Below are 22,034 nucleotides of genomic sequence, written 5' to 3' on the forward strand. Positions count from 1 at the left end.
AACTTCCGGTCTGCTCGCCGGAAACGCCGGCTGGTGCGTGGAATCCGGATTGGACGGGTGGCAACCAATCAGAGTGCACAGGCAGGGTAAGGAGGCGGGGCGAGGAGGGGCGGGGCCGCGCTCGCCACACCTGCCCAACCGCAGGTTAGGAGAGGTGAGGCAGCCTCGTAACTGGTGAGAGCCGGCGCGGGGGAGGCGGGGCGAGCGAGGAGCCGGCTCCCCAGCCGCTCCGCGCCGCGCCCCGCCGCGCAGATCTGCGGCCGTGGTCAACCCTCCCCGCCATCCGGATTCTGCCGCGCCCTAAGTCCCGCAGCAGGAGCCGAGACCCGCCAGCCCGGTGCCTGCTAGACTGCTAGGTGAGACTTGCAGGTGCCAGAGGGGACGTGCTGATGGACGTCCAGCCTGCCCTCCTGCCCGGCCCTATCTTCCCCGGGGGAGGCTCAGAGGTATCCTGCTCCACCTTCAGGGAACTGGCAGGCTGCCGGCTCCCGGCTGCACAGACACGGCCCTTCCTGTTCCCACCCCTCCCGGCACAGCGCTGAGAGGCCCCTGGCAGTCCTGCTGCTGGCTCGGGTTCTGGGCGGGAAGGCTAGACCCCGAAGGAGACTGGGTGGCCAAGAAGGAACCCCTGGGGTCTTGGAGGCATCTGCTCAGCGAACAGCACTAGGCCCTGAGGGAGGGGAGGAGCCCTGAGGCCCAGGCTCTGCAGCCCTCCACACCTGAAGACACTGTGAGCCATCTGCTCGGGCTCCACCCTGACCCAGCAGGCAGCCCAACCCGTGGAACCTGCTGGTTCTCCACCCGCACTGGCTCCCAGGAGGCTGGGTCAGCCTGGGCGGCGGGAAGGGCAGAGGGTGCAGAGTGTTTTCCTCAGAGCTGAAGGACTTTGTGGGTGGAAGACAGAACCGGTGTGGAGATCCAGCTGTCCTGTTCCTGTCAGCCTCTCAGGTCGGGAGGCCAGACAGGGCTCCCAGCATCAAGGGGCACAGGAACCTCCAGCCCCTGGTGGGGTGAGTGTTCGTCCTGGACATAGGTGAGACGCAGTCAGGTACCCAGAGCCCATGAAGCACCCCCACAGGTTTGCCATGAGCCCCAGGCCCTTGGGGCACCCAGGAAGGTGGGTGCTGGGGTGATTGGAGGCAGACCAAGGTGTGGACACTGGGATGTCTGTGGAGTGACCTCAGAGACACAAGCAGAATCCAGAGCCTGTTCCCACCTTGAGAACTTGATCCTGGACCATTTCCAGAATGTTCCCTGGAGTGTTCCTTTGGGTAGGGCCTGTGGCAGTCTTCTGAATGTGGTAAGACCTTTAGCCGAGCCACCCTTCTGTATGGAATGTGTGTAGGTCCAACAGCAGGAGGAAAGATGGGTGTCCACCTGTGCAGCAGATGCTGGCCCCACAGCCTGTACCCTGGCCTTAGAGTACAGCCACAAGCAAGGAAGAGAAGTCTAGTCTGCCCAGCCACCCTCCCACCTGCTCTGGCGCTCCTATCTCTGTTTTCCCCAGTATCTGTCTCCTCGTCTGCTGTGTCAGAAGTGCCTACTGTCTCAGAGTCCGAGTTTCTCTTAGGATCTACACTCCTCATCAGAATGTTGCCTTCACAGGGGGCTTCAGGTGCAACCATGCTGAGGTAGCGCCTGTCTCTCAGAAGGATTTCCCCACTGTGAAACAGGGATTTTAGGGAAAGAAATCAAAACAAATAAGCAGGAAGCCTTGACAGAGGGGCCTGCTGCAAACAGGAGGCAGCTGGGGGTCCTCGGGTCAGGGGCTGACCTGAGTCAGTGGCATGAATGACAAGGAGGAGCCATGCCCAAGTCTGTGGGTATGGTCAGTCTGCGTCGGGTCTGTGAGAGAGCCTGTGGCTCTGGGGAGGGGGCACTCAGCGTAAGAGAATGGGGCTTCGTCATGGGCAGACAGTTGCAGGACCCCAGCTATTTCAACTGTTCCTCCATCCTCCCACCTCCCTGAAAGAAATGAGCTACAGAGAGAGCTGACCCAGCAGAGGACCCACAAGCTCTGTGTGGAACTGTTTTAGTTCGTGTTAGAAAATGGATGGCTTGGAGGCGGAGTTCAACCTGAAGGTTGTGCTGGTCAGCTTCCAGCAATGTCTCAGCGAGGAGGAAGAAGTACTGCTGGACCACTACATCGCCGGCTGGAAGGGGCTGGTCAGGTGCGTGCACAGGGCACCTTCCTACAGAGGTCCCCAAGTTAGCAGCTTTCCCTGACGGAATCCACTTGCCAGGGCACAGAGCAGGCATGCCGGTGGGCTGTTCTCTGCCAGTCTTCTCACCCCTGCCTCTGGGCCAACATGTGCCCACAGTCTGAGGGTGGTGTCCCTGGAACAGGTTGGGTACTCTGGGTTTGGGTGAGACCACAAGTTCTGTCTTTGCTGCACAGGTTTCTGAATAGCCTAGGCACCGTCTTCTCCTTCATCTCAAAGGATGTGGTCTCCAAGCTGCAGATTATGGAGCGTCTACGCAGCAGCCCCCAACATGAGCACTACGTGAGCCTGCAGTCCATGGTGGCCTACGAGGTGGGCAATAAGCTGGTGGACCTCGATCGCCGCTCCCGCCACCCAACCTCAGGCTGCCGGACCTTGCTGCGCCTGCACCGAGCTCTGCGCTGGCTACAACTGTTCCTGGAGGGCCTGCGCACCAGCCCTGAGGACGCGCGCACCTCCGCACTCTGTACCGACTCCTACAATGCCTCTCTGGCCGCCTACCACCCCTGGATTGTGCGCCAGGCAGTCACCGTGGCCTTCTGCACCCTGCCCACACGCAAGATCTTCCTTGAGGCCATGAACGTGGGGTCCCCGGAGCACGCTGTGGAGATGCTGGGCGAAGCCCTGCCCTTCATCGAGCGTGTGTACGATGTCTCCCAGAAAGTCTATGCAGAACACTCCCTGTTGGACTTGCCATAGTGGCCACTCCCAGGCTGGGTGGGCTTCCCCTGCTGGAGAGCTGGACTTGGGCAGCCAGGGCCCAGGCACTCCACAACAAAGCTTTCTGGGTGCCACCCTCACCCCTGCAAGCTGAGCTTATTGAGAGCCATCAGCTGACAGGAAAGGCAGGCAGCTGGCCTAGGAGAGGTGGCACAAGCCCTCCTCTTGGCCCAGAATGAGACCCTCCTCAGTTACAAGAGTGCTCAGTCTCGAGCCTCACTGAGGTGTGGAGACTGGAGGTGGTGGGAGCGCATAATCCTGCATGAGCAACAGCCTGGTGACTGCCCTACTGCTATGTGTGGATTCTGTGAAATGGTGTGAGGACACAGGTCCCTGGGCACCAAGGCTCTGTGCTGCTCCGGCCAGTATGCCCAGTCCACATGTATACTTCCCATGCTTGTCCTAGGCCAGGCCTCGGACACAGCAGGCCAAGCTGCCCGAGTCCTCTCCATACCCTGGCTGGCTATCCCGAGGCAGAATGAGAACCTTGGGCAGGGTCTGGGCACTGAGGACTCTCCCAGTCCTTTACCTGCCTCCTGTTAGCCTGTCTGCGTGCTGAGCAAACCAGAGCCTTCACGTCCTTGGCACTGGCACCTGGAAGCTGAAGTCTTGAGCCGAAAGACCTTCCCAGCTATCTAAATAGCTCCTGCAAGGAGGGCTTGAGCTCCCCGGAGGGACCCAGGTGGATGTCTCCTGCAGAGATACCATTGCAGGCCACCGCAGCATGGCCCAACACCACTGGGTGGAGCCAGGCACTCCCTCTGCCCCTGCTCTGCCGCCTTTCCCCACAGTGCTCAGGAGATGCGGGGGTGCTCAGACTAGGAGGGGGCTGGACCCCCTTAACTAGCTGACAGTTATCAGATGGCCACACCATCCAGCCATCATGCAATGCTTAGGGGCCTGGTCACTCCCACTGCTCTTCACCAACCCACAGGGACAGTGTTCGCAGTACAGCAGATGTGCGTGAATGCAGCTTCCAGGGTGTGCTTGGCCCTTTGGAAAGTGATATGGGTGATATTGTCCAACATAATAAACAATGCTCATGGGACTAGTTATGGCATTCCACGGTGGGGTGTTGGGTACTCCAGGTGCCTGGTTACTTTGGGGATGACCATGGAGGTAATCTGCAAGGGCATGGAGAAGCCTGACTCCAGACAGGCCTTAGGCCTGTGCTCCCAACCCCAAGAACTCAAAAGGCTTTTTTGACCATGAGCACACAAGGCATGCCCAGGGCAGAAGCCGGCTCTGGGATGCTGCCTGTGCTTGTTCTGAAGGCTTTATCTTGATTCCTCGCCATGAAGACCAAATCATCCCCATTTTACCGGGAGAAATCTGACACCCAGGGTCACCTACACGAGAGGCTGGGTAGGAAGGACAGGCCTGAAGCTACACATGTTGGAAGAGAAAGGTCTTCCCAGGCCAGGGCCAAATGTAGGTGGGGACTGCTCTCTGCCAGGACAGCCAGCTGGACAGGAAGAGGATGCACACTGGGCAAGGTCCTCTTGGCACTCCCCACAAGGTCAGGGTCCACTTGGGACTGGCCAGAGAGCAAGGCTGCAGGTGCATTGTGTGTGTGGTGCCCACGTGTGCACTCTGGGCCCCTTGCCATGCAACAGTGAAGAGGCACTGGCCGGCTCCACCTCCCATAAGTCTGTGCTGGGCCCAGTGGAGCCCATTCTCCCCCAGCTCCTCCCAGTGCTCCGCCCAAGGGCCTCGCAGACTCAGGCTGAGAAGAGGCCCAGGGTGCCTACAGCTGTTCCAGTCCATTTGGTTATGACCTTTCCTCCCTCGTTTGCATGAATCTGTCCCCAAAGGGGGTACCTACATATCAGTCAAGGTGAGAGTACCTGGGCCAGGAGTTAGCTGAGTGGGCATAGTAGGAATAGGGTTCCCACAGCTTGCAGGGATCAGATCCCCAACAGAGGGAATGGCCAGATCCTCAAGGGGTCCGTCCTGCTCCTGGACAGCCTCCACCCCAAGACCCATTTCACACCCCAGTGGTATGGCAGAGGCCTGGCTATCTCCCAGCTGGTCTGTAGGCCTGGCAAGGCCATCGCTGCAGTCTCCTAACTGCTGACAGTGCTGCTTGAATTGGAAGCCAGGACTCCCAGAGCTAGAGAGAACCCCCCCGGATATGGCACCTCTTGCCTCTCTCCCAGTCACTTGAGACCCCAGGGCCCTAGACACCTCCTCTCTTCTAGTCTGGCAGGTTGCTCCAGGAATGGGGGTGATGAGGGTCTTGGTATAAGCAGGATACAGGCCTCAGCTGGCTGCCAGGTCACCGCTGGCCAGAGAGCCCAGTGGTGATGTCACGGTAAGTTCAGGAGCACAAACCTTCAAGGCCTGGATCACGACGTTCCTGGGGGCCCTGGAGGATTGGCAGGTGGGCGTGGTGCTGGATTTGCTAAACAAATCTTTTACCTCCCCCTGGGCTTTACATCTGGGGCTCCTGTCTGGCACACCCATTTGTCCTTGCTGGCAGTAGCTGCCTACCATGCCAGGCCTGGCTGTGCTAGGCCTCCTCCTGGCAGCTCTCCTGGGCCTTGGGACGGGGACCTCCTTGTGCCTGTCACGGCAACTCAGGATGCAAGGAGACTACGTGCTGGGTGGGCTTTTCCCCCTGGGCTCAGCCGAGGAGGCCGGCCTCCGCCACAGGACACGGCCCAGTGGCATTGTGTGCACCAGGTATGAAGGTGGGCAGCTGGGGCAGAGGGAGGGTGTGTGCCCAGGTCTGTGGTGCTCCCAGGAAGGGATGAGGTGCAGCCACCTGCAGCCCTGTGTGGCTTCAGGTTCTCATCCCTTGGCCTGTTCCTGGTGATGGCCGTGAAGATGGCTGTGGAGGAGATCAACAACAGTTCTACCCTGCTGCCCGGGCTGCACCTGGGCTATGACCTCTTCGACACATGCTCAGAGCCCATGGCCACTATGAAGCCCAGCCTCATGTTCCTGGCGGAGGCAGGCAATAGCAGCATTGCTGCCTACTGCAACTACACGCAGTACCAGCCCCGCGTGCTGGCAGTCATCGGGCCCCATTCGTCAGAGCTGGCCCTCATCACGGGCAAGTTCTTCAGCTTCTTCCTCATGCCACAGGTGGGCCTGCCGCTCCTGTGTCCCCCATGGGCCCTGCCTGAGGGAGCCCTCACGCCAAGGGTCTCTCGGTCACCACAGGTCAGTTACGGGGCCACCATGGACCGACTGAGCAACCGAGACACATTCCCGTCCTTCTTCCGCACGGTGCCCAGTGACCGGGTGCAGCTGGAGGCCGTAGTCAAGCTGCTGCAGAAATTTGAGTGGAACTGGGTGGCTGCCTTGGGCAGTGACGATGAGTATGGCCGGGAGGGCCTGAGCATCTTCTCAGGCTTGGCCAACGCCCAGAACATCTGCATTGCACATGAGGGCCTGGTGCCGCCCCTTGGCGCTGATACCCTGCAGCTGGGTAAGGTGCTGGACGTGCTGCGCCAGGTGAACCAGAGCAATGTGCAGGTGGTGGTGCTGTTTGCTTCCTCCCAGGCTGCCCACGCCCTTTTGCGCTACAGTGTCTACCACAGCCTCTCGCCAAAGGTGTGGGTGGCCAGTGAGGCCTGGCTGACCTCAGACTTGGTCATGACACTGCCTGGCATTGCCCAGGTGGGCACTGTGCTTGGCTTTCTGCAGCGGGGTGCCCAGCTGCCCGAATTCTCCCAGTATGTGGAGATGCACCTAGCCTTGGCCTCTGACCCAGCCTTCTGTGCCTCTCTGGATGCTAAACCAGACCTGGAGGAGCACGTGGTAGGGCCACGCTGCCCCCAGTGTGACCACATTACCCTGCGGAACCTGTCGACGGGGCTGCTGCAGAACCTGTCAGCTGGGCAGCTGCACCACCAGATTTTCGCCACCTATGCAGCCGTGCACGGTGTGGCTCAGGCCCTCCACAACACGCTGCAGTGCAGCCCCACGCGCTGCCCTGCACGGGAGCCTGTGCGACCTTGGCAGGTGAGGATAGGGCTCCAGGGTTCAGTGCTGGCCCCTTACTGGACAGGGCCAACACCCATCTTAGCTGGAGGTAGCTGATGGGTCAGCCCCGCTTCCCTACCCCATCCCCCAGCTCCTGGAGAACATGTACAACATGAGCTTCCGTGCTCGAGGCCTGGCACTGCAGTTCGACTCCAAGGGGAACGTGGACATGGAGTATGACCTGAAGATGTGGGTGTGGCAGAAGCCGACACCCAGGCTGCACACTGTGGGCACCTTCAATGGGAGCCTTTGGCTCCAGCCCTCACAGATGCACTGGCACATGCCAGGCAACCAGGTGAGCATGAAGCACCCGGGTCCCCACCACAGTGGTGCCCCAGGGCCAGGCCGGTCTCGGGAACGGGGAGTCTCTGGGTCTCAAGGTGCCCGTGGGTGGAGCCAGACACTGCATCCCCACACCCAGGTGCCTGCGTCCCAGTGCTCTCGGCAGTGTGAAGAGGGCCAAGTCCGCCGCGTGAAGGGCTTCCACTCCTGCTGCTACGACTGCGTGGACTGCAAGGCAGGCAACTACCGGCAGAGCCTAGGTGAGCTGCCCTGGCGAGGTCTGCACGGCCCAGAGCCTGGGGAGAGTCCTGAAAGCCCTGGCTCCGTGGCAGGGCCAGGCTGGGGAGCCTGTGATCCCAGCACCCTCTCCCCTACCCTCCCACAGATGACTTCGTCTGCACCCCATGTGGCCAGGACCAGTGGTCCCCAGAGCGGAGTACGCGCTGTTTTCCCCGCAGGCCCAGATTCCTGGCATGGGGGGAGCCAACTGTGCTCCTGCTGCTCCTGCTGCTCAGCCTGGTGCTGGGCCTGACACTGGCTGCTCTAGGTCTCTTTGTCTGCCACTGGGACAGCCCACTGGTTCAGGCCTCAGGTGGGCCACGGGCCTGTTTTGGCCTGGCTTGCCTGGGACTCGTCTGCCTCAGTGTCCTCCTGTTTCCAGGCCGGCCAGGCCCAGCCAGCTGCCTTGCCCAGCAGCCACTGGCACACCTCCCACTCACTGGCTGCCTGAGCACACTCTTCCTAAAGGCAGCAGAGACCTTTGTGGAGTCAGAACTGCCACCAAATTGGGCGACCTGGCTGCATGGCTGCCTGCGGGGTCCCTGGGCCTGGCTGGTGGTGCTTCTGGCCATACTGACGGAAGCCGTGCTGTGTGCCTGGTACCTGGTGGCTTTCACACCAGAGGTGATGACAGACTGGAGGGTGCTGCCCACCGAGGCACTGGTGCACTGCCACATGCGCTCCTGGGTCAGCCTGGGCCTGGTGCACATCACCAACGCCTCGCTGGCCTTCCTCTGCTTTCTGGGCACCTTCCTGGTGCAGAGTCAGCCTGGCCGCTACAACCACGCCCGCGGCCTCACCTTTGCCATGCTAGCCTACTTCATCACCTGGGTCTCCTTCGTGCCCCTCCTGACCAATGTGCAGGTGGTCTACCAGCCTGCTGTGCAGATGGGTGCCATCCTCCTCTGTGCCCTGGGCATTCTAGCTGCCTTCCACCTACCAAAATGCTACCTGCTCCTGTGGTGGCCCAGGCTCAACACTCCTGAGTTCTTCCTGGGGGCAGGTCCTGGGGATGCCAGGGACAGGGGCAGGAGTGGGAGTAGGGAGGGGCCTCAGGGAAACGAGGGACCCTTAACCCCACACCCTCATACCTAGTGACTCCAGCCCTAGTACAGATAGCCCCAAACCCAGCAGCCCCCCAGACTGTGCCCCCACAAAGACCCTCAAGCTCTGGATTCTGACCCCAAGTGTCTGCAAACCTTGAGCCCACTGTGATGCCTAGGCCTGTACCAAATGGGAGAGGGCCTGTGACCCCACCCCAGGGCATCAGATGCAAGCCTTGTCCTTGACTCTGCCAACCAAGGTCTGACCAGGAGGCTTGGGCCCACCATCCTGGGAGGTGGTCCACAGAGGGTGCCTTCAGACCTGCAGCCACACCGTGAACTCTGCAAAGCCCTTTCCAGTCACCAGTAGCCAGGTAGCGTACTGCTCACCTGGCTGCATCCAGCCTGGGGCCTCCACCTAGCCCCCTGCAGGTGTGAAAGGCGGGGAAGGTGGGCATGAGCACATGACCAGGGCAGGATGGGAGGGCCAGCAGGGCAGAGGGCTGCTCAGGGAAGAGAGGGCCTCCTTTCTCCTTGGCCTACCCAAGCCAGCACCATGGACAGAGCCCAGGCAGAGGTGGGGGTCAGCACCATGGCCAGCGCTGGCCACTGGGACCCCTGAAGCCAGGAGCCAGCACCAAGGACAGAAAACTGCTGCCAGGACCCCTGCTGCCATCCAGCACCAGGGACAGAGCCTCACAGACAGAGGAGCCGGGGGACAGCAGCTGTCCAGGACCTCGGGTCAGAGACCAGGGACAGCTCCAGGCTGGGCCCTGCATCCTGCCGAAACCCAGCCAGTGAAGGGACATGGCTCACACACAAGTCCCATAAAATTAAATGCTTTTTAGTGTTTAAAATAGCATTTACACAGAAGCAGCTCTACATGAACTAGACGCGGGACTGACACAGTATCTACAGCGCAGTGAGCAGAGCGGGGCGTGCCGAGACAGTGGCACAACGGCCCCAAGGGAGTCCCGGTGCGCAGGGTGCCCCCTGACCTGCCCCCCACCATCCACCACACGCTTCCAGGCTCAGCCTGTGCTCCCCTCCTCTCTGGGTCCCAGGAGGGCAGGGGAATACGCAGCCACCCCCAGCTGGGCAGGGAGGGGGACAGCTGACTAGCCATTCCCCCAGAGTGGGCAGGCTGGCAATAAATAAATAAGTTAGACCCCACTCTGGGCAGCCAGAGGGGTCTGGGGGCTCTAACCCTGCCACTCGAGGTCCCCACCTGGGCTGACAGGTGAGGCCTGTGCACTGGGTGAGGAAGGCTTCAGGCCCACCTTCACGTGGCTCTGGAAGTGGGAGCAACATGAAGCCAAAGAGGGCATCCTCATCCCCAAGGGAGGTCACCTCCAAGGAGGGGGTCAGAGGGTCCCTGAGGCTCAGGCCAAGGACAGAGATGGTCTCCCCCACCAGGCTCTGCAGATACAAGCCGCTCTACCGCAGGAAATGCCAGATCACAGCGATGGGGCTGATCTCGGCCCTCGCCTCCAGCCTGCTCCCACGACCCCTGGCCAGCCTCCACCACGTAGGCCCACAGAGCTCCTGCAGGGGCCACTGTTCCCCCCATGGGCAGGGTTGAAGGCACAGGCGGCCAGTTACATGATGTCCACAAAAAACTCACAGGGGTTCCCCATGGCCTTCTGGAAGGACTGGCGACTGCCTGTCAACTCTGGGGGGACGGCAGCCAGCTCCCGGACAGGTGGCCCACCAGGTGGCCCACCCACCACTGCATAGGCCTTGGTCAGGGGGTGTAGTGGGGGGAGCCCTGGGGCAACGGCTGAGAGCTGGCTGTGGGGGCTGCTGCCCCGGCTGAGCTGGCTGACCGGTCGCTCCCGCCTGCTAGTGCCGCCGGACCCACTCAGCACCGTGTGGTCTGACTCGCTGCCACTGCCCCTGGCGCCAGCTGCCCGGCGCTCCTCCTCTCGGCCCAGGGCCCGACGGCTGCTCCGGGTGGACCCGCTGCTTTTGCTCCCTGGGGGCGAGAAGGGAGAGAAGGATGATAGGGTCAGCTAGGCCTGGCCATTTCCAGGACCCCTGGCTGCTCCCAGGCAGGCAGGCAGGGCAGGGCAGGACGGGGGGGGTCTGAGCAGGTGGATGTGAGGGACAGCCATGCAGACACAGGGCAGGGCTGGCCCCACCCCAGGAAGCAGGAGCAGCTGCAAAGGCAAGAGGGCAGTGGCTGGCAACAGGGGCACAAGCCAGTGTGGTGCCCACACCTCACCCCAATGCTCAGACCAAGGGCTGGTCTCCAGCCGAGTGACTGAGGCACCAGCAGAGACCTGTGTCCTGGCCGACGTGTCAGCAGTCCTGGGCTCCCACCCGGAGACCTCTGTCCACCCAGTCCCAGGGCCCTGGACAGCTAATTGGCTCAGCCCCTCTCCTGGGCTCCCAGGAAGTGGTGGGAACCTGAGGACACAGGCTGGCTGGGGACACGCTGAGAGGGACGCCGGGGGGGACCCTGGCTTACCGGCCCCGAGGGTCCACTCCGCTAGTCCTTCAGTCTAAGGCTTGCTCAGCACAAAGCAAGGGATACATGAGTCACACACCAGCCGGGCACTCACACCCGCCACCAGCGAGGCCTGACCAGAGCTGGGTAGGGCTGGATGGCTGCAAGGGCCTGTCCAGGGTTCATGGATACCCAATAGCTTCCCCTTGGGCACTGCCACCCTCTGGCCCGCCTCTCGTTTCCCATCCTTCTCTGGGTCCCCTGGGCTGGCTACCTGCAACTCTCCCAGACCCTGCAAGCATGGCCATGGGCCTCACTGTGCTCAATGTGGCCTCACACATCTGCTCTAGCAAGCCAACTCCCTGGGGACTCCCGTGTCCTCTGGGCCCTGGGGCAGGGTCTTCTGAGGCACTGTCTCCTTGCTGAACTGCAGGTTCCAGAGGAGACATGGTCTGTCCTCTCCTGTGTCCCAGGGTCTGATGCCTGGAGCCACCCCCACCCCCGCTCCCGTCACACCACCTCCTAGCCTCCTGTCTGCCACACCTGGAGCACCAGCCCCCACCCCGCCAGGCACAAGCACCCAAGCCTCCAGGTGCTTGAGGTCCCCTATGGGACTCGACCCTGTCCCCCAGCACTGGCTCAGGTAGGAGCCTGCCCCTAGCAGGCACGCAGCGGGAGGGCAAGGGCAGCAGCAGGGCAGGGAGCCGGGGCGGGGCGGGGCGGGGCGGGGCGGGGCCTGAGCGCTCACCTTCACTCTGCTGGCTGCCAGCACTGCCACTGCCGTAGCCAAAGCCAGGGTCCTGGTAGGCAGGCGGAAAGCAGGGCGGGGGCCCTGGGTACTGGTAGGGGTAGCCCTGACCCAGGGGCCAGGGTGCTGCCGGGTGGGGCAGCGGGGCCAGGGTGTCCTGATCGGAGGCTCCACTGGAGCCACTGTTGAGGGTCAGGGCTGCGAGATCTGGCAGGAGAGAGGGGGTGGGTGAGGGTGGCACAGGGCCGTGGGGTGAGCCCACCACGCAGCCTCACTCACTGCTGCACAGGTCCCCGAAGACGTAGTAGCACTGCTCAGAGAAGGTGACCTTATTGACTGTGTGCCGCAGGAAGCCGTGCTTCAGCATGCCGCTGGCGTACTTCCTGGCCTCTCGCCGCTCCTTGAAGCCCTCCACGTGGGTGTACAGCCAGTCCACCACATCCGCCCCTGGCCCCACGCCCGCTGCGTCAGGCCAGGTCACTCTGGGCCACCCACCCTGCAGAGGAGCAGACTCAGCCCCCTGCCCGCACCGCCAGTTAGGCGTACTCAGTAGGGACTCACCAATGACGGCGTTGGCGATGGTGATCTTGAGCCACATGCGGTCCCGGATCTCCAGCCCCGAGTCCGGCAGCTGCATGACCCGGACAACCGCACTCATGTCACTCTTCACCGTCAGGGGCACCTCCTCCAGCTCTGCGGGACACAGCTCCCTCAGCCACGGGCAGGCAACACATGGCAGGACCAGGGAGTGGGCAGGGGCCAGGTGGGGGCCTGTGTCTCAGCCCGTTCTGGGGCCAGACCTGGGCAAGGCCACCCTGCCCCACAAACGGGACCAGGCACCAGACAGCCTCTTCCCTTCCCCAAGGCCACCTCCCTGCAAGCTCAGGGCATTAGTCGTGTTACCGGCGGAGAAAGCAGAGGGCCACACACACCCCCACCCGGGAAGGGCCCCAGGCAGCACGAGCAGGGAGGGGCTCCAGGCTGGGAGGCCCTGCCCTTCGGCCGTGGATTCCCACCGGGCTCTAGGGAGCTGCCACTCACGCGGGGCGCCGGGCACAGAACTGGTTAGTGAGGAGGAGCTGGTGCGGGAGACAGCGCTGGAGCAGGGGCTCGCACCGTAGCGGGGCAGGGCGCCGGTCAGCGCTGCCGTGTGGGACAGCCAGGCAGCAGGGTCGATGGGCCGCACCGGGTCAGCTGACGGCCACCGCGGGGCAGCAGACGAAGGGTGATGGGCAGATGGGCGAGGTCGGGAGGGCAGGGCACAGGGAAGAGGAGAGAGGCCCTTCAGGCTGGCTCTGGCGCCCCCGCCCCGCCCCCGCCCCGTGGGGCCACTCACCCCTCGGGATGGTGAAGTAGCTGCGGGGGGTCGGGTCCCAGCACTTGGCCACCGTGAGGCTGATGGGCCTGCGGGCAGGTGGTCACGTGGGTGAGGCCCGCACCCCCTCCCGCCTGCAGGCCCCTCGCCCCGCGGAAACGCCCCTCACCCCGTCTGGGACACGAGCTCCCGCAGCACCCGCACAGCGTCGTCATTGCTCATGTTCTCGAAGTTGACGTCATTCACCTGCGGGGCTTGGGCATTAGGGTAGCGCGGCGGGGGGCCACCCCACCCGGCCCAGCGCCCAGCCCCAGGCCCGCACCTGCAGCAGCATGTCGCCGGGTTCGATGCGGCCGTCCGCGGCCACGGCCCCGCCCTTCATGATGGAGCCGATGTAGATGCCCCCGTCGCCCCGGTCGTTGCTCTGGCCCACGATGCTGATGCCCAGGAAGTGGTGCCGCTCTGTGGGAGGGGCCGTGAGCAGCTGGCCGCCCCGCCCGCCCCCCCAGCCCGGCGCCAAGCCTCACCCATGTTGAGCGTGACGGTGATGATGTTCAGGGACATGGTGGAGTCGGTGATGCTGCTGAAGGAGGAGGCCTGTGGAGGGACCTGGTGAGCCGCTGCAGGAGCCGCGCCCCCCACCGGCTGCCCACCACCTACCCGGTCCGCCTGCCGCAGGCGCTGCTTCCGCCGCCGACGCTTGTGCTTCCTAATAAGCCGGGAAGAGGTGCTCTGCTCCGTGGAGCTGCTCAGCCTGGTGGCAGGGTCAGAGGTCAGGGCCCGGCACGGGCGCCCAGGCCCTGTGCTCGTGGCCGGGGCCTGAGCAAACACCGGGCAGGAGCTCCGCAGCCAGCCAGCCGGTCACTGCCGCCACGCCCCTGCCCACCGGCTGGTGTTGTCCTCCTCGTCCGAGTCAATGAAGCTGCTGGATTCCAGCTCGCTGCTCAACACTGTGGACGCGCTGTCTGGAGGCAGCCCCAGGTCCCGACGCCGGTCTCCCCTCGGGTGCCCATTGGCCCGGGCAGCTGTGGGGGCAGCAGGGCTGAAGTTGAACACATGGCCCAGGGGTGCTAGGCCTGAGCAGTCTGCACCTCCAGCTCCTGTAGTCTGAGAGTTGGTGAGGTGACCGGGTCGTGGGGGTCACCAGGCTTGGGGCCTGACCTCCTCTGGATGGGGCTAAGTAGGTGTTGGCAGGACCTTGGGGGTCCTGGGGGTTTATGGCAGACAAAGCTATAGTACCTTCTTCTCGGTTTCGCCGTCGGGCTCTCTCCCGCCGGTGACTGACCATGGACTCCGTGCCAGTCTCATTGTCCATTCCATCACGACTGCTGGCCACATTTGGGCTGTGCGGACAAGAAGGGGGTGGGACAGGGCAGGCCAGGCCACCAGTGCCTCAGATATTTTCCAGATCCTCCCCTGCACCAGGTGAGCCCCTGACCCCCCAACCCATGTGTGCCCTGCCCCTGTGACAGCTCCTTCCCTCTGGGAAGGTGGTCCTTGGGCAGCAGGTACGCGAGTAGCAGGGCTTGGCCCAACCAGAATCCTTACTGGAAGGAGGGTGGCCGGGAGTCCCCAATGCCACCTGTGCGCTCGAGGGGTGGGGGAAGGTCTGTGTGGCAGTCAGTTCCCTGGGACCCTGCATCTGAATGAGCACCCTCAGCTAGGACCAACTGTGGAGGGAGAGCGGGGGCTCAGGACACCCTCCCTCTTCTTGACCAGGGTACCCAGGACATGAGGGCCATCCCTCCACCCTCCCTCACCCCGCCCCACACCTGCCTTCTCCCCCCAGGGAAAGCACCAGCCCCCACCATGGACACTGCCCCTGCTGATCACTCCCAGGATAGCACACAGGCACCCCCAGGAGCCTCCAACAGACCATCCAGGGGCTCACCCAGGAGACCACGCGACCATTGAAGCAGGGCAGCTTGGCGTTGTCGTCCAAGATCTCCTCCTTCACCACCCTGCTGGCAGACGAGGCCATGAGACCCCACCCCAGGCCCAACACAGAGACTGGGGTGCCTGTCACACCACAGATGCCATCTCTGGGTGCCCTACCCAGCAGATTCTACTCTTATGGGGTCTTGTTATCCTCCATTGGTCCCAACCCCCCAACACTGGGGACAGTGGCTATTGACAGTTCACAGAGTCAGGCCAGGGTTTCCCTGTACCCCCAGGTCACACTGCCAGCCCGGAGCAGGCAAGGGGTTAGGAGGGTGAGGCTCCTGAGAGAGAGCCTGGCTCCCAAGCTCCCTGCCCTTCCCTGGCCCCATCTCAGACACCTACCCAGGGTGATGCTGGTTCAGCTCCAGGCCCACCTACAGCCCTGCACCCTGTCCTGGGTCCCCAGATGCCCACCCAGCAGCCTCTCACCACGGCCACATGGCACTCAGGGGCCCCGTTGGCTCTCCCACACCCCTCATCCCAAACCCATGTGTATCACACAGCTCTGCCTTATGACCATTCCAGAATCAGCCTCCCATCAGCCGACGCCCTGCACTCCGGTCCTGCCTGCAGCCACTGCCCCCCTACTGGTCCCCAGGGTCTCCCAGAGGGGCCCTTTCTCTCCAGCTTCCGTGGGGTCTGGGCCACATGATGTGGTCTCACCCTGCTCAGTGCTGCACCAGGTCCTTCCCTGCACCCCTAGCACAGAGCAGAGCTGGGTGCACAGCTGGCCTCAGCAAGGTGCAGGGACGGCCAGGCCTATTACAGACTGGGGTGGCAGAGAAGGCACACAGGCCTAAAGGCAGTCTGCTGCTCTCCTGGGTCATCCACTCAGCCAGGGAGACAAAACAGACCCATGTGCACTAGACCAGCTCCAACTCTCAGGGGTCCATGGTCTCCCGCAACTGAGGACCAGAATAATCAGGGACAGAACTGACCAGATGCTGGCTATACCCATTAACCAATGCCCAGCCCTGTATTAATGCTGCCCCCCTGGGCTGAGGGCACCCAAGCAGTCTGCAGAGAGAGTGCAAACAGGGAGACCAAGTGACCTGGGGTCAGGGCTCACAGGGCAAGGGTAGCTGGGAAGGGGCTGCGGCCCAGACACCCAGAATGCAGCCTCCAGGGCCCAGCTATCCCAGCACCTGGCCCTGCGCTCTGCCAAGCACAGTGGGATTTTCCACACCCAGGACTCAGCTTAGTAGAGAAACAGGAGCCGGGAGAAAAGGCTGGACGTGCACCTGGCAGGAAGCAGCCTCCTGGCCTGGTGGGCCTAATGCCAGACAGGGCCACCCCTGCCTGCTACTCCAAGTCCAATGGCCCCAGGACACCTCCACCCAGCTTGCCCCAGGCGGCAGCAGGTGGCAGGAGGCCCCTGAGGAACTGGCCACCCCCTCACCTACCCCGGAAGCAAGGCCTAGCCTACCCACCCACTGAGATGAGGCCCCAGGCCTAGGGCAGAGTGGCTGGTAGATAGGACCAGCATGGGAGGGAAGGGTACACCCCTCTGTGGTCCTGCTACTGCCCCCAGGTGCCTCCTAGGGCCCCATGCCAATGAGGTGTACACCCAGTGGACAGAGTCATTTCTTAGGACCCTCTCAGTATCCATGTCTCTACTCACTGGCCACACCCTGCAGAACTGGGCCAGCCTTCAAGAGAGCTGCAATCCCATCCCTGGCTGGCCAGGAGGTCTCAAGAGAAGCTCTTGGCCCTGGGGCGGCTGAGGGTGGGACAGGGGAGCCCTTGAGGGCCCTGGGGCTCCACCCACTGCCACCGATGGTCCTTGGGAACCTATCCATAGCAGACCCCAGCAAGAGTCCCCACCTTAGCCCAGCAATGGCCCCAGTGGGCCTAGCAGCTTCTCCCTGCCACACCCAAGTCCCAGCCCTCTCTGACTCACCCCTGGGAACAGGAGCAACCCCAGCACCACCTCAGGCAGGCTGCCTGGTCCCCTGCAGGCCCACTCCTCTCCCGGGCCTCCCCAGCCAGGGCCCCCAGAGGAGCAGGGCCCCCTCAGGTATGGCTCTTGCCCACGTGGCAGCTCTTCCCAGGGCCCAGCAGCTCTGCTCCCCCAGCCCTCCCAGTCTGTACAACCCAAGTCCTGTCTTCTACCTGGATGTGGTGCCCTAGGGCGGGGGGGCGGGGCCGGGCAGAGTGTGAGAGTGAGTGTGCGAGGCTGCCCACAGCAGCCAGCACAACCTCCCAGGAGCACAGCAGGGTCAGGACTAGTGAGAAGCAGAAGTTACCGCCATACTTCGATACCCTAGACTGCTTGTGAACCTGGCCTCTCAGGTGGCAATGGCCTCAGCTGCCCTGCTGACCCCTGGGCAGCCACCCAGAGCACCCCAACCTAGAATTCCTAAGGAAACCCTGGTTAACCTCAAACTTGTGGCTGCTGGGTTCTGCCTGCCGCCCTTTGACCCACCCCAGGGAGGAGTCTGCGCTAAGGCAGCGTTCTCAGAGCCTGGCACCGACTGGCCAAGAAGGACCACAGACTCTCAGAGACCACAGCAAACCATCGGCCAGCCTCCCCAGCAGTGCGGCTCCAGTGCACCCCCTCCCCCACAGAACGAGCTGAAGGGGCAGTGCAGAGCCGTCCTGAGCCCTCAAGGAGGTCCCTGTGGGTACCTGTGAGTCAGGCTCCCACCCCCACTAGGCCTTGGGGTGCACCAGGCCTTTATCCCAGGGCTGGGGTCTCACCAGCCACAGGCTCCCACACTCAGCTGTGAAACCCAGAGCTGCTGGCTCTTCCACCTGCCCGGCAGGCAGCACTTCCCCAGGCTGAAGCTACATAGGCCCAAAGTCCCCACAGCTGGCCAATGTGCCACAACTACCCAGACTTTTAACACCAAGGAGCTACAAGAGGTACAGAGAGGCCAAGTCACTGATTCCAGATGGCTCAGCTGAGGAGAGCAGAGGAAGAGGTGCTCAGACATTCTGGGCCCTCTGGGCCATGAGGCTCCATCAGAACACTTGTGCCCATAGACATGTGACCATGGAACCAAGGGCTCCCAGCCCTTAACCTTGCCAGGACCATCCCCAGTCTCTGGGCCTGGGTCACTACCCTTACTCCTCTGCCTGGATGCCTACCCTGCACTTCCAGTCATCAGACCCAAGACTGGGCACTTCTGTGGGACCCAACAGAGGCCTTGCCCCTAAGTCCGGGGTCATTGGAGTGGGGGTACCCTTACCTGATGGGCCAAAGACACCATGTGGGGAGTGCAGCCCAGCCCAGGGGAGGCTCTGTTCCTTACTTGTGGCCAAATGTGGTCAGCGGAAGCTCAAGGAACCCAGGACTAGCCCACAGTGGACTAGGGTTGAGGCAGGAGACCCAGACTTATCAGGGTACTCCTCATAGTAGCCAGTCTGGGTCCAGCCTGGCAGCACAGTCAGGACCTGCCTTCTCACCCCCAAAACCAAACTAGATTCACTTGACATTTAGGTAAGCTTCTAGGCCAGTGCTCATTCATGCTAGAGTGTGAGTGACTGGCCAGCCCTTCCCATATGAAATTTATTCCACAAAATAAATGATTCTATAGACTAAGTGGAGCTTGGAGCTCTGCAGGTAGAACTCGGGAGGAGGGAAGCAGCTGACAGAAGTCCTCCTTCGGGCTCCTGAGACCACCAGACTATCAGCCAAGAGGCAAGGAAGAAAGAAGGTGAGCCCACCCTGTCTGCTTGCTCACTGCCATGCCAGCCCAGCCTTGACCTTTGACCTTCCCTCTGCCACCCAACTCTCATGGATACCTGAGGTCCCCAGGCTGTGCCTCTAAGCTCTCTGCCTTCTCTCTACACCCACCCATAGCCATTCCCAAGCCTGCCCAAACACCCCCAGGTCTGCCCTCAGCCCCGGTTCCCACCCCACAGAGAACAGCATGCCCTGATTCAAGACCCCAATCAGCCACCCTTCCTCCATGAGGGCAGAGGCTCTGCCACTGCTGTGTGGTGGCAGCCCCCAGGGAGCCAGGACTGAGTGGGTCCCTGAGAGATGCACCCCAAGTGGCTCTAGACGGCCCCTAGGGGTAGGACACCCTCCTCACCACACCCTTCCTGGGAGCATGAGTTTATACAGAGGAGCATCTGTGACTTTGATTTTAGTTAAATTAATAAACTAAGTTAAAAACCAAAGCGCCCTTTCTTCCACCCCATTTCGAAGCCAGGGATGCCCAGGCTCAGAGGAGTTCCAGGACAGTGTGAGGGCGCCCAGCCAGAGGCGGCAGGCCAGGCTTGAGCACCCCAGGCCCTGACCTCAGGCAGCAGGAGCACCCACGCTGGGGACGGCCAAGGACGCACCCTCCCCTCAGCTTCTCCTACTTAGAAAGTCCAAAAAGACTCTCAGCGCCCCCGCCCCCAGAGTCAGTCACGGAGTGGCCCAGGCTTGACCTGACTGGGTCTGCCCAGGGACTGTGCAACCACAGAATCCAGGAAATGGCCTCAATGTCAAAGTCCCAAGACATGGCCATACACAAGGACACTGCTTGCCTGAGGGCACCAGGCACACCTGCTAGGCCCACAGGGCCTCAGTTAGTCCTCCCCCCTTAGCAATGCGGAGGGGAGACTCAGGTTTCTGTGGCTGAGCCGGGTCAGGCCCTGCTGGACAGCCACCTCCTGCTCCCAGTCCCAGAGGCCCAATTCAGCACCAGTGGCAAGTCCCTTCTCCCAGGAAGGCCACCACAGCACTCCCGCTCCCAGATGCCCAAGTCAGCTGACAGCCTGGGCTTCTCCCAGGAATGCCAGGAGGGACCAAGACCCAGCATCCAGGAACCTCAGGGAAGGGTGGGTGGCTCCAATCTGAACTGTCCAGGTGCCTTGAAAAAGGCAGCCAGGAGGAGCCTGCCCTGACTCCAGAAACTTCTGCAAGTCCCAGCAGACTGCTTGGGGTCCCCACTGCACCCACCCCGCATTCCCAATCCCAACTGGGGGTGTTCTCTGGGTGACCTGTCCCACCCAACTCCTCCAGGCTTGACCCTCCCCTGACCCCAGCCTCCATGAAGCACCACCCCCCAGATCTGCCCTCAGCCCTGGTTCCCACCCCACAGAGAACAGCATGCCCTGAGCCCGACCAGGATCAAAAGAAGGGACTTAGGTTTGGGATGGACTGTCAGGGCACAGGGGACCAGCTAGACTGCCCTCAGGAAGCCAGGGTCCCCACCTGCCCATCATTCGGAGCTCTCCGGCGCCCGCTGGCAGTCAGGGCCCCAGGGTCCCAATTTTGGCAGACAGATAGGTGCACACGCCAACCAGGGCCACTAAGGTGTCGGAGCAGACCCTGGCCCTGCACACACCCTGCGCGGGGGCGCAGCTGGGCCGCGGGCGCCCGGGATCGCTGACAGCCCAGACCCCGAGCCCTGCCCCACACAGACAGGTGCCCTCCCGCGCCCGCCCAGGCCGCGCGGCCCACTGACCCGAAGTCCTGATCCATGGACTTGAAAAAGAATTTGTAGGCGTGCACCGGCCGGTTGCTGAGCACGTTCTTGAAATCGGCCAGCGTGACGCGCTCGGGGGCCACGGGCAGCTTGACCAGGTACGGCGTCTCCTCCTCGTCCATGTGGTAGATGATCTTGGTCTCCGCCATGGCGCGGCGGCGGCGCGAGCCCGCGCGGCGCTCAGGGCCCGGCCCGCGGCTCGGACACGGGGCGCGCTCCCCGCCCGCCGGCCCGCGCCCCGCCCGGCCGCGCCGAGGCCCCCGCGCGCCCCCGGTTCCCGCCCGCGCTCCGGTCGCTGCCCCGCGGCCCGCGGCCGCCCATCCGCCGCCGGCCCGGGAGCGAGCGCGACGGACGCAGCACGAAGGGCCGCTGCTGCCCGCCGCCCCCTCGGGCCGCGCCGTTCAAGGACCGCCGGCCGGCCGGAGCGCGCGGCCCGCGGGGGCGCCCGAGAGCCGGCTGACGTCACCGGCCGCCCGCGGCGGGGCGGGCGGGGCTGCGCACGCGCGGGGCGGCGGGGCTGCGCGCGGGCGGGGCGCGGCCGGCGGGCGGGCGGGCGCGCGGGGCGGGTGGAGGGCCCTGGATGCACGCCCGCGCTAGCTCCCGGCTCGCTCGCCCCGGCGCCGCCCGCCCTGCGCCACTCTGCGCCCGGGCCCGGGGTCCCCGGCCAGACGCGCGGGGCGCCCCCAACACGTGCGCCGGCCTCAGTTCCAGCTCAGTCCTGGAGTCGGGGTACCCGGACAGACTGACGCGCCCGGGGTATTCGCGGAGGGACTCCCAGGAAGCCCCGCCCCCACCTGCGCGTCGCGTCCCCAGCTGTCAAAGGGAGGCCCCTCCCCCCGGCCAAGGCGCGCCCCCCCCCACCCCATCGGAGATGCACTGGGACCAGGGGAAGCGTCCACCCTCTCCCGAGGATGCACGGGTCCTGGGTGCCCAGAGTTCAGAGGCGTCCGGTCACTCTGGCGGCCTGTGAGGTGCACCGCAGGAAGCTGAAGATACTTGTGTCATACACCGAGCCAGCAGCACTCGGTTACTCTGCTCCTGGCATTAGCCCCAAACTCGTCCGCCCACTTCCGGGTCCCATGGGTGCTCCAGGAAACTCTGGCAAAGTGAATGCTTGCTCACGCGGGTGGAGAACTCGCGTGGCCATGGGTGTGCACAGAGGTGTCCAGGTGTGGTGCTCTGGCAGCTGCTGAGCCAGAAGAAGTTTGTCCTGTGTAGACTGGGCCAGCCTGAGGTCCTCTGCAGGGCAAGGAAGACCCAGTACACCCCCCAGGCTGTGAAGGGTCCAGCCATTTGCTGCTCTGCTGGCCTGGAGGCTTTCCCTGCCCCCACTCCAGGAGAAAGATTCCGGGCCATTAGAAGGAGTCCCAGGCTGGCCAGAATGGGGGCAATCCTAGGATGCAGTAGGAATGATGGGGGAAGGCATGTGTCAAGCCCCTTGTGACCTGGGACTCTCCCATCTGCCTCGTGGTGGTCATCCCAGGCCCTGGACCAACACAAAGAAAGACCCCACTACTGCCTGGAAGACCCAGAAGTTGGACAGAAGTCCCCAGTATAGCCTAGGCCCAGTGTCCTGGCCCCTGTAACTTCAGCTTTGATGGGTAGGACTAGCAGGA

The 22,034-nt window shown here is 63.2% G+C and overlaps 3 protein-coding genes across 9 annotated transcripts; 2 read left to right on the plus strand and 1 right to left on the minus strand.

Moving 5' to 3' along the window:
- Window positions 1-133: 133 nt before the first annotated feature.
- On the plus strand, window positions 134-3,995 carry Cptp (ceramide-1-phosphate transfer protein). Of its 6 annotated transcripts, none has more exons than XM_027947627.2 (3): window positions 134-356; window positions 2,037-2,171; window positions 2,399-3,995. In XM_027947627.2, exons 2-3 carry the CDS (start codon window positions 2,050-2,052, stop codon window positions 2,919-2,921), a joined length of 645 nt encoding a protein of 214 aa, XP_027803428.2. In that variant the 5' UTR covers window positions 134-356; window positions 2,037-2,049; the 3' UTR covers window positions 2,922-3,995. The 6 variants fall into 6 exon arrangements, with proteins under 6 accessions (XP_027803428.2, XP_027803423.2, XP_027803427.2 ...); XM_027947622.2 differs by having other exon boundaries at window positions 135-356; window positions 1,508-2,171; XM_027947626.2 differs by having other exon boundaries at window positions 135-356; window positions 1,973-2,171.
- Window positions 3,996-5,436: 1,441 nt separating this feature from the next.
- Window positions 5,437-8,591, plus strand: Tas1r3 (taste 1 receptor member 3). The gene is made up of 6 exons (XM_027947450.2): window positions 5,437-5,627; window positions 5,732-6,032; window positions 6,111-6,914; window positions 7,027-7,230; window positions 7,357-7,477; window positions 7,603-8,591. The coding sequence occupies exons 1-6, from the start codon at window positions 5,437-5,439 to the stop codon at window positions 8,589-8,591; spliced, it is 2,610 nt and encodes an 869-aa protein (XP_027803251.2).
- A 776-nt stretch (window positions 8,592-9,367) lies between these two features.
- On the minus strand, window positions 9,368-20,645 carry Dvl1 (dishevelled segment polarity protein 1). 2 transcript variants are annotated; one of them, XM_027947598.2, is made up of 15 exons: window positions 20,398-20,645; window positions 14,943-15,012; window positions 14,600-14,721; window positions 14,291-14,394; window positions 13,938-14,076; window positions 13,712-13,805; window positions 13,579-13,648; window positions 13,374-13,513; window positions 13,221-13,297; window positions 13,073-13,140; window positions 12,778-12,930; window positions 12,298-12,429; window positions 12,016-12,183; window positions 11,737-11,943; window positions 9,368-10,514 (listed from the first exon to the last, which is right to left on the minus strand). In XM_027947598.2, exons 1-15 carry the CDS (start codon window positions 20,565-20,567, stop codon window positions 10,138-10,140), a joined length of 2,091 nt encoding a protein of 696 aa, XP_027803399.2. In that variant the 5' UTR covers window positions 20,568-20,645; the 3' UTR covers window positions 9,368-10,137. The 2 variants fall into 2 exon arrangements, with proteins under 2 accessions (XP_027803399.2, XP_027803401.2); XM_027947600.3 differs by having other exon boundaries at window positions 12,853-12,930; window positions 20,398-20,643.
- Between the last annotated feature and the right edge of the window lie 1,389 nt (window positions 20,646-22,034).

Source organism: Marmota flaviventris, chromosome 10 (assembly GCF_047511675.1).
Source record: "Marmota flaviventris isolate mMarFla1 chromosome 10, mMarFla1.hap1, whole genome shotgun sequence".
Taxonomy (NCBI): domain Eukaryota; kingdom Metazoa; phylum Chordata; class Mammalia; order Rodentia; family Sciuridae; genus Marmota; species Marmota flaviventris.